The 10,022-nt window shown below is 48.3% G+C and overlaps 1 protein-coding gene across 1 annotated transcript; it reads left to right on the forward strand.

Moving 5' to 3' along the window:
- Positions 1 to 1,132: 1,132 nt before the first annotated feature.
- SSR2 (signal sequence receptor subunit 2) lies at positions 1,133 to 9,581 on the forward strand. Its single transcript, XM_084769887.1, has 6 exons — positions 1,133 to 1,290; positions 1,495 to 1,649; positions 2,789 to 2,887; positions 5,040 to 5,148; positions 7,687 to 7,764; positions 9,065 to 9,581. Exons 2-6 carry the CDS (start codon positions 1,495 to 1,497, stop codon positions 9,173 to 9,175), a joined length of 552 nt encoding a protein of 183 aa, XP_084626013.1. The 5' UTR covers positions 1,133 to 1,290; the 3' UTR covers positions 9,176 to 9,581.
- The last annotated feature ends 441 nt before the right edge of the window (positions 9,582 to 10,022 follow it).

The following is a 10,022-nucleotide window of genomic DNA, read 5'->3' on the forward strand; positions in this document are numbered from 1 at the left end:
TTATTATTATGTATACAGTGCTCTGCCTGCATGTACACCTGCAGGCCAGAAGAGGGCATCAGATCTCACTACAGATGGTTATGAGCCACCATGTGGTTGCTAGGAATTGGACTCAGTACCTCTGGAAGAACAGTCAGGACTCTTAACCGCTGAGCCATTTCTCCAGCCCCAGGGTATCTTTTTATATAGCTCTCGATATTATTATTATTTTTTTCTTTCTCTTTCTGAGACAGGCCTCACTATGTGGTGCTGGTTGGCTTGGAAGTTACAGAATTCTGCCCCTGACTCCCCAGTACTGAGATAAAGGCTTGTGCACACACACACATACAGCGGTGCACACAGACAACTTACGAGAGTCATTTCTTTCTTATTACATGGGTGCATGGGTTTGAACTCAGGGGGGCAGGCTTAGCGGCAAATGCCTTTATCTGCTGAGTGGTGTCTCTGGCCCTGTTTAGTAGCTGTCTCTATGAACTGCTATTTACATAAGGCAGTGAGCAGCCGACTTGGAAACCTAAGAATGCAAGGAAAGTGTCTTTGAACTTTAAAATTTACCTACGCAACCAAGAAGAGACTTGATACCCTATGAGCATATACAGGGGGAAGAGGTCCCCCTCAGTCACAGTCATAGGGGAGGGAAAATAGGAGGGAGGGAAGAATGGGAGGATACAAGGGATAGGATAACAATTGAGATGTAATATGAATAAATTAATAAAATATATTTTAAAAATTGTACCTATGCACAGCCGGGCGTGTTGGCGCACACCTTTAATCCCAGCACTCGGGAGGCAGAGGCAGGTGGATCGCTGTGAGTTTGAGGCCAGCCTGGTCTACAAAGCAGGCCCAGGACAGCCAAGGCTACACAGAGAAACCCTGTTTCAAAAAACAAAAAACAAAAAACAAAAGGTACCTATGCAGTTTATTCAAGTTTAGTTTACTTATATAAACATAGGGTTTCCTATGCATTCATGGGGGATGCAGAGGGGGAGGGGGGGCGGAGGGAGGGAGGGGGAGGGGAGGAGAGGAGAGGAGAGAAGAGAGAGGAGAGAGGAGAGGAGAGATGGAGTAGAATGCAGGACACAGAGCAAAGAACCTAGGACTCTAGGTAACTCCCTCGTTTGGGGTGGCAGCCACCACAAAGGGGAAGGTGGGGCTTGTTCCAGAACTACAACATCCACAAGGCACTGGGCCGGACATCAGCGCCTCCGGCCAGATCCGTTTCCGGTCTATGGGACGCTGACGTTGTTTTCCGGTTGTCTGGGGCCCAGGGAGGCCTTTAGGGTGCTCACGGTGAGTCCTGCAGTCGCACGAGTGCTGGGGGTCCGCGGTAACCGGGTCTGCCTGGAAGCGAGGTGCCCACTGCTCTGGCTTGGGCTTCCCCCGGTCCACGGCTGCGGACGTGGCGCTGGGGCCGGAGTGTGGGGCGGCGCAACGTGCCTGCCTGCCTGCCGGTGTTTTCCGTACTTGCTCACTTTTCTCTTTTTTTTTTCAAAGATGAGGTCGCTGGCGTTTGTGGTGTTGGCTCTGTTAGCTGTCAGTCATGCAGAAGAAGGAGCCAGGCTTTTGGCCTCCAAATCACTGCTGAACAGATACGCCGTGGAAGGGCGGGACCTGACCCTGCAGTATAACATCTACAATGTTGGCTCCAGGTAACGGCCTGGGATTCGCATGGCTCTTTCTGGATTCTGAGCTTCCGTGTAGGCTTGGAGAACATTTTTCTGGGGAGTGAATTCTCCAGCGTTGGGTGCCGTGAGTGAGGGAGTGAATGCACGCCTGTGTATGTATGGGGGACTCACTTTTGGCGGGGTTGCCTTTTGAATCTGAAGGCATCCTTGGTGAACTACAAGAAACGGTCTTCAAAGCCTGTCGCGGTGGCGCACGCCTGTAATCGCAGCATTTGGGAGGCAGAGGCAGGCGGTTCTCTGTGAGTTCGAGGCCAGCATGGTCTACAAAGTGAGTCCAGGGCAGCCAGGGCTTCAGAGAGAAACCCTGTCTCAAAAAACCAAACAAAAGCCAGGCGTGGTGGTGCACACCTTTAATCCCAGCACTTGGGAGGCAGAGGCAGGCGGATCGCTGTGAGTTCGAAGCCAGCCTGGTCTACAAAGTGAGTACAGGATGGCCAAGGCTACACAGAGAAACCCTGTCTCGAAAAACAAAAACAAAACAAAACAAAACAAAAAAAACAAACAAAAATAAACCAGTCTTCTGCTTTGGGGGCCCGGAAGGGCTTCAAACAGGCAGGAACAAATTCAGCTTGTGGGGAAGGGAGTGCAGACGCAGCATGTGCCGGGCAGTTCTCTTCCCTCTGGCAGACTCCAAGCTTCATTCTTTCACCCGTGAGCACTTTTTTGTTTGCTTGTTGTTTTGTTTTGGGTTTTGGGTTTTTCGAGACAGGATTTCTCTGTTACACAGAGTCCTGACTATCCTGGACTCTTCTCTGTAGACCAGGCTGGCCTTGAACTCACAAAGATCCGCTTGCTTCTGCCTCCCGAGTGCTTCGATTAAAGGCCTGTGCCACCACCGCCTGGATCCCATGAGCACTTTTATTGCTACTCTTACATTTTTCTTTTTCTTTTCCATCTTCATCTTACCTCCCTATCCAGAAATTAAAGCAGGAACAGCTTTGGGCACATTCACTTCAGGATATTTGGGGATTCTGGTGTTTCTGAGCGAGGAAACCCAGGCAGACCCGGGTTACCCTGGGGGTTTCTTTTGAGCAGCGGGTAGATTTTTTTGGCTAACTGCCTTAGTTGCATATCCCTCGCTCCTTGTTTCCTCTGCTTTCCAGTGCTGCACTGGATGTGGAATTATCTGATGATTCCTTCCCTCCTGAAGACTTCGGTATCGTCTCTGGTATGCTCAACGTCAAATGGGACCGGATTGCCCCGTATCCTCTTTGTCTGGGTGATGAGGGCTGGGAGAGGGACGCTGCCTGCAAAGCGGCAAGGGTGCTTCAAACTGACTGGGTGTGTGGTCATTTCTTGTCATATATCTGGAAAAGATGAAGGCGGACAGGTGTTAGCTATGTGAGTGCACCTTCCTCTAGGCTGTAGACCCTGCATTCCATCAGGGAGATACAAACATTTATAAAGATATTTGCAGCCACATAGGGTGCTTAGGGGTGCTCTTTTTTCTTTGCATTGCTGGAGATAGACCCAGGCATTCACACACACTGCGTAAATGCTCTATACCTGAGGTACATTCAAAACAGATATAGTGGGATATTAGCGGGGAGAATCTGGGTAATATGTTAGCCTCCTGTCTTATTCGGTGAGTGTCTGCTTTCTGATATGACGGTTATTCATTATTAGCAGTATTAGTATTATTTTTGTTTTGCAAGACAAGGTTTCTCTGTGTAGCCTTGGCTGTCCTGGACTTGCTTTGTAGACCAGGCTGGCCTCGAATTTACAGAGATCCACCTGCCTCTCCTCCCAAGTGCTGGGATTACAGGCGTGCACCACCAGGCCCTGGGACAGTTAGTTTTTAACTATTGAATTACATGTTTAATTGTCTGCTCCCTACTTTGTGCATTAATATATTTTTAGGTGGTGTGTGTGTGTGTGCACTCGTGTGTGCATGCACGTGCAGGTGCCTGTGGAGGCGACAGGACATCAGATGCCTGGGAGCTGTGATTACAGAAGGTTATTTCCTATGTGGATGCTCAGAACCAAACGCCACTTTTTGAAAGGGTAGAAAGTGCCGTGGGTGGTGGCGCATGCCTTTAATCCCAGCACTCAGGAGGCAGAGGCAGGCAGAGCTCTGTGAGTTCAAGGCCATCCTGGTCTACAAAGCGAGTCCAGGCTACACAGAGAAACCTTGTCTTGAAAAAACAAAAAAGAAAAAAGAAAGAAAGGGTGTGAAGTGTTCTTAACCCCTGAGCCATCTTTTTTTGCTTTTATCCTGTCTACTGTATTTTTAAGAACTTCCGTCGGGGACTAGGGTGATGCCTCTGTGGGTAAGAACACTTGGGCTTTCACATAAGACACAAGCTTGGGTCCCAGCATTCATGTCAGGCAGTTCACAGTCCTCTGTAACTCCAGCTCCAGGGACTCCAGGGTCCTTTTCTGACCTTCCTAGGCATTGACATATATGTGCATACACACATACCCGTGGGGACAGACACAAATATAAACATAAAGTCTTGCCAAGCACGATGATGCACATCTTTAATCCTAATACTCCAGATACAGAGCTAGCCTGGTCTACGTACTGAGTTCCAGGTCAGCCAGACTACACAGTGAGACCCTGTCTTTAAAAATCAACAATAATCAATATTCTGTGACCTTAAAGATTTATTTATTTATCATATATACACAGTGTTTTGCCTGTATGTACACTAAAAAAAGGGCACCAGATCTCATTATATATGGTTGTGAGCCACCATGTGGTTCCTGGGAATTGAACTCAGGACCTCCAGAAGAGCAGGCAGTGCTCTTAACCTCAGAGCCATCTCTCCAGCCCTATTCTGTTTTGGTTTTTCAAGACAGGGTTTCTCTGTGTAGCCTTGGCTATCCTGAACTCACATTTTAGACCAGGCTGGCCGCGAACTCAAAGCGATCCGCCTGCCTCTGCCTCCCAAGTGCTGGGATTAAAGGCGTGCGCCACCATGCCTGCCTCCAGCCCTATTCTGTGACCTTAAATTACTCTCAGTTTTTTGTTTTTTTAAAGACAGGGTCTGTTTGTGTAGTCTTGGCTGTCCTGGATTCACTTTGTAGACCAGGCTGGCCTACAATTCACAGCGATCCGCTTGCCTCTGCCTCCCAAGTGCTGGGATTAAAGGCTGTTTTTTAAAGTGTACATTTAAATTTTTTGATAGAGTGTTTCATAGACCCTTTAAATTTTAGCATATTAGTTGAGTGTGGTAGCCACGCCTGTCCGCCCAGAGCTGGGAAGCCCAAGGCAGGTGGGGTCCATGGATTCAAGGGTGGCCTCAGCTAGGATGAAAGGCTGGCCTCACAGGAGAGCCACCTGCCTCTGCTTGCCAAGTGCTGGGCTTCAAGGCCTTCACTGTCCTTTTTCCTTCCTTAACCCTTGGGTAGTGCTAGCAATGTCTCCCACACAGTGGTCCTGCGCCCTCTCAAAGCCGGCTACTTCAACTTCACTTCAGCGACTATTACCTACCTGGCCCAGGAGGATGGGCCTGTTGTGGTAAGTTGTCCAAGCCTTGAGCCAGGTAGGGCTCCAATTTCCTTCAAAGCTCTCCAGTTTCTTTGCAAAGTGTATGGATTGATTTTTATTTACTCATGTGTGTCTGTGTGTGTATGAGCATGTGTGTATGTTGGATGCCCATCGAGGCCAGAGGCATCTGATCTCCTGGCTGTTGGCTCTTGTTAAAAATGCCTGTAGACAATTTCTACAGCAGCTCCTAAGACAGGCTGACTGCGTACCTGCTATAGTCCTAAGGAATCTGTTTCTAATTGTAAAGTTCCAGAACAGGGTACCTGGGTGAGCGGCCACAGCGTCTCCCCGCTCTGTTTCTCTGCTTTTCTTTTGTTTTGTTTTTGTTTTGTTTTTCAAGACAGGGTCTCTCTGTGTTATCCTTGGCTATCCTGGACTCGCTCTGTATACCAGGCTGGCCTCGAACTCACAGCGATCCACCTGCCTCTGCCTCCAGAGTGCTGGGATTAAAGGCGTGCGCCACCACGCCCAGCATTGTCCTGTTTTTATAGCTCTCCATTTTATAGCTGTCCCTGCCATTGCCAGTCACTTTGCCAGGCTCCATTGTTAGATATCTCTATCTCTCTCTCTCTCTCTCTCTCTCTCTCTCTCTCTCTCTCTCTCTCTCTCTCCCCTTTTGGTTATTGAGACATATCTCACTATGTAACCCTGGCTGTCCTGGTACTTGCTCCGTAGACCAGGCTGGCCTCAAACTCACAAGAGAGGTACCTGCCTCTGCCTCCCAAGAGCTGGGATTAAAGGCGTGCCCAACCATCACCCAGCCAGGCTGGGATTTTGTTTTTGGTTGTTTTGTTTTATTTTGAGACAAAATCTTGCTACATTATCCTGGATGGCCTAGAGCTCACTTTGTCAACTTGGCTAGCCGTATTTATGACACACTCCCTGCCTCTGTATTACTAGTGCTAAGGGTTACAGATGTAAGGTCACCTAGCTGTAACCTCACTATCACTGCAGTCGGCCTTATTTTTAATTAATTAATTAATTAAAGTGATTGGTTTTTATTTATTTATTTTTACTTAGTTTGAGACAGATTCTCCTGCAGGCTGGCCTTCCTCAAACTCTCACTATATGAAGGAGGCTGGCCTTGAACTCCATATCTTCCCCCCTCCCTCACCAAGTGCTGGCATTACCAGCCTCTGTGCCCAGCACTGCCTGGTACTCGGTGGGTTAATAGCCACCCAAATCAAAGGCTTAGCTGCCACCTGAGAAACAGAGTTGTTTGCAGTGAGCTCCAAACTCTTGGCCCTCTTCAAAGCAAAGGAATGTGGAGTAGCCCCAGCCCTCCTGGTAATGTACATTGGGTAGGGCTCTGACATTTTTAGGACATTTCTTAGTACTTCATCTGAGCCTTATTCTGCCGTGTGAAGTAGAACAGGCTGTTTTCTCTTGAGGAATAAGTAACTGAGTGCTGAGACCTGGTTATTCCATTATACACCTTGTCTTAAAGGCCGGAATGGGCCTAAGACGAATGGATTGAGTTTTGGATTTAGTTGTGTAGCTGGCCTGACCTATTAACAAATGCTCACTGTGGAGGGAGCCCCACCATGTGGGATTTCAGCTCTCCTGGCTCCTAATCGATGTTTCTTTACAAAATGTTAAAAGGAATCTTCTCTCTGATTTTTTTTTTAAAATATGATCCATTCGTTCATTCATGAATTACAACTTTATTTTATTTTTATTTATTTGTTTATTTATTTATTTTGGTTTTTCAAGACAGAGTCTCTCTGTATAACCTTGGCTGTCCTGGACTCACTTTGTAGACCAGGCTGGCCTCGAACTCACAGCGATCCGCCCGCCTCTGCCTCCCGAGTGCTGAGATTAAAGGCGTGCGCCACCACGCCCGGCCCGTTTATTTTATTTTTTGAGACAGGGTATCTCTGTATAATAGTTCTCGTTGTGCTTTGTAGACCAGGCTGGCCTCGAACTCACAGCGATCCGCCTGCCTCTGCCTCCCGAGTGCTGGGATTAAAGGCGTGCGCCACCATACTTTATCTCTTTAATTTAAAAGTTTTTCTTAAAAAATACTTTTTTTTAGATTTACTTGTGTATATGAGAGCTTTGCCTACTCATATGTTTGTGTTCTGCATGAAGACGTCAGAAGGGATCGGATTTCCTGGGACTGGAGAGGTGGTTGTGAGCTACTTTGTGGACGCTAGGGACCCAATCCAGGTCCTTTGCAAGAACAGCCAATGCTCTTAACCACTGAGCCATCTTTCCAGCCCCCAACAGCTGTTCTTTCTTTTTTGTTTGTTCTCCCCCAAGTACTGAATATCAGAGCCCAGGCATCTGTCTGTCTTTCTTTCTTTTTCTTTCCTTCCTTCCTTCCTAGCCCAGGCTTCTTGCGTGCTGTCTAGGACTGCCTCTTGCTCTATAGCTGTGTTCTTTCAGTGCTCTTGCCTGTGTATGTCGGTAACTAAGTCCGGCGCTGTGCTGTGCCTGTGTCATTAGGAACAGCCTGGAGGAGATGACTTTGAAGCTTGCCTTGATGCCTTCTTTTTCCCTCTCCAGATTGGCTCCACCAGTGCCCCTGGCCAGGGAGGAATCCTCGCTCAGCGGGAGTTTGACCGGAGATTCTCCCCCCATTTTGTAAGTGCCTCTAGTATTGTGTCTCTGCGTTCCTTGCCATGAGAACATTCTTCTAGTTCTGGAAACGTATGGTCTCTTAGAAAATTGATTTGCTCTGCACTGTCTGTTTTTGCTTTTATTTGAGAGAAAGAGAGACAGACAGAAACACAGTTTTAGATATATTTCTGATATAATCATTCCCAGAATTTTATTTTTATTTATTTATTTTCTTCAAGACAGGGTTTCTCTGTGTAGCCTTGACTGTCCTGGACTCATTTTGTAGACCATGCTAGCCTCGAACTCATGGTGATCCACCTGCCTCTGCCTCCTGAGTGCTGGAATTAAAGTTGTGCACAAAGCCAGGCATGGTGGCGCACGCCTTTAATCCCAGCACTCGGAAGGCAGAGGCAGGCGGATCACTGTGGGTTCGAGGCCAGCCTGGTCTACAAAGCGAGTCCAGAATAGTCAAGGCTACACAGAGAAACCTTGTCTTGAAAAACAAACAAACAAGTCATGCATACCATACCCGGCTCATGCCCAAATTATTTTTTTAAGATTTATTTATTTATTATGTATACAGTGCTCCGCTTGCATGTATACCTGCAGTCCAGAAGAAGTCATCAGATCTCATTATAGATGGTTGTGAGCCACCATGTGGTTGCTGGGAATTGAAATCAGGACCTCTGGATGAGCAGCCAGTGTTCTTAACCTCTGAGTCATCTCTCCAGCCTCTCGTGCCCAGATTTTTGTGAGTGAGCTCCCAATAGCCAGCACCATAGACCTGGCCTTTCCCTCTGCCCAGCCTGGAGGAGAAGCCTGTGTTAAGAGTTCTGTGCCACTTGGAAGCCTCAAGAGATTTCAGTGAGTCACAGCGTGGTGAGAATTGTGAGCTTGGAGAGAATTTTTCAGAGCTGACTAAAATCAGGGGAGCTGGAGGCAGTACCACCTGTCCCATGTTCAGAGAGTCTAAGAAGCAAGGCACGGCAGGCGTTGAGAACAGCTCCGATGTGACTAAAGGTGTGATCCATGAAGGCCAGTGCTTCACAGGGCTGGAAGGCAGAGCACGCTGAAGTATGACACAGATAGTCCTAGGTGACAGGGCCTCCTGTTAGGGACATCCCTTTCTCAGGCACTCTCTAGAGTTTGGGGGAGGTGAGGCTTTGGCTACACAGCTTGAAAAGTAGATTGGTTGCCAAGAGCCGTTTTGTCTGAGGAGAGAGGCTAGCAAAGTCCTGTCTGCAGTCTGGGCCCTGCTACTCCCTTTGCCATTCCCTCTTTTCCTGCACCCAGACTCCTAAGTCAGCCCTGTTTCCCTCCACAGCTGGACTGGGCAGCCTTCGGGGTCATGACCTTGCCCTCCATCGGCATCCCTCTGCTCCTGTGGTATTCCAGCAAGAGGAAGTACGATACTCCCAAACCCAAGAAGAACTGAATGCAGCTTCCTCGGCCCTCCCTCCCAGGAACCAGATGTTGCTCAGTCTCCACAGGGGATCAGATGTGTTCTCTTGGCCCTTGGCCATTTTGTCCTGAATCCTACCCTGAACCCAAACAGATGCCAGGCAGGCAGGCCTGGAGGCTGTGAGAGCCCCGTCTTCACCGAAGCCATACAGGACTGCCTCGAGCCGCAGCTTTGGGGCTTGAGGGTCCCACCAAGGTGCTGTTGGAATATTACTGGTAATATGAACTCTTGGGGGGCCCTTTGGACACTGTCTGACACCCCCACCCCCTGCTCCTCTCAAGAGGGTAGAAGATTAAATGAAAGCAATGGGGCCGACACAGGCTCTGCCTGGATCAGGGGCACTTACCAAATGGATTTTCTAATAAAAACAAATGCCACACCCATGTGTTTGTCTTGCTGTGGACAGACAGTGATTTCTGGAGCCCAGGTCCGGAAGCTCCAGCTCCAGGGCAAGCCAGGAGACTCCTTTGGCCGTCTTTGTTCCAGAGACGTGCCTGTTTCCTTTTGACCCTCCTGGTCATCTTTTCTGTTTTCCTACCCATCACCACAGTCTCCCTAAGCCTTCCTTGCTGGCTCTCCCCAGCTGTAGACAGTTTCGTCACTCGTGCCTTGAGGGGCCTGATCTATTTACTGAACTTTCTAGAAAACTGCTCTTTGGGTGGTTTGTAGTCTAAGTCAATAGTTCTCAACCTGTGGGTTGAGACCCCTTCAGGGGTTGACAGGCCCTTTCACAGGGGTCACATATCAGCTATATACAATACAATTCATAGTTGGCAAAATTGCAGTTATGAAGTAGCAATAAAAAGTTTTAAAGCCAGGT

This window comes from Acomys minous, assembly GCF_964271855.1.
Source record: "Acomys minous genome assembly, chromosome: 19".
NCBI classification, from domain to species: Eukaryota; Metazoa; Chordata; class Mammalia; order Rodentia; family Muridae; genus Acomys; species Acomys minous.

Coding starts and splice junctions, on each gene's coding strand:
- SSR2 (XM_084769887.1), top strand. CDS start 1,495: ATGAGGTCGCTGGCGTTTGTGGTGTTGGCTCTGTTAGCTGTCAGTCAT. Junction 5,149..7,686: donor AGGAGGATGGGCCTGTTGTG/GTAAGTTGTCCA, acceptor TTCCCTCTCCAG/ATTGGCTCCACCAGTGCCCC. Junction 7,765..9,064: donor GGAGATTCTCCCCCCATTTT/GTAAGTGCCTCT, acceptor TTCCCTCCACAG/CTGGACTGGGCAGCCTTCGG.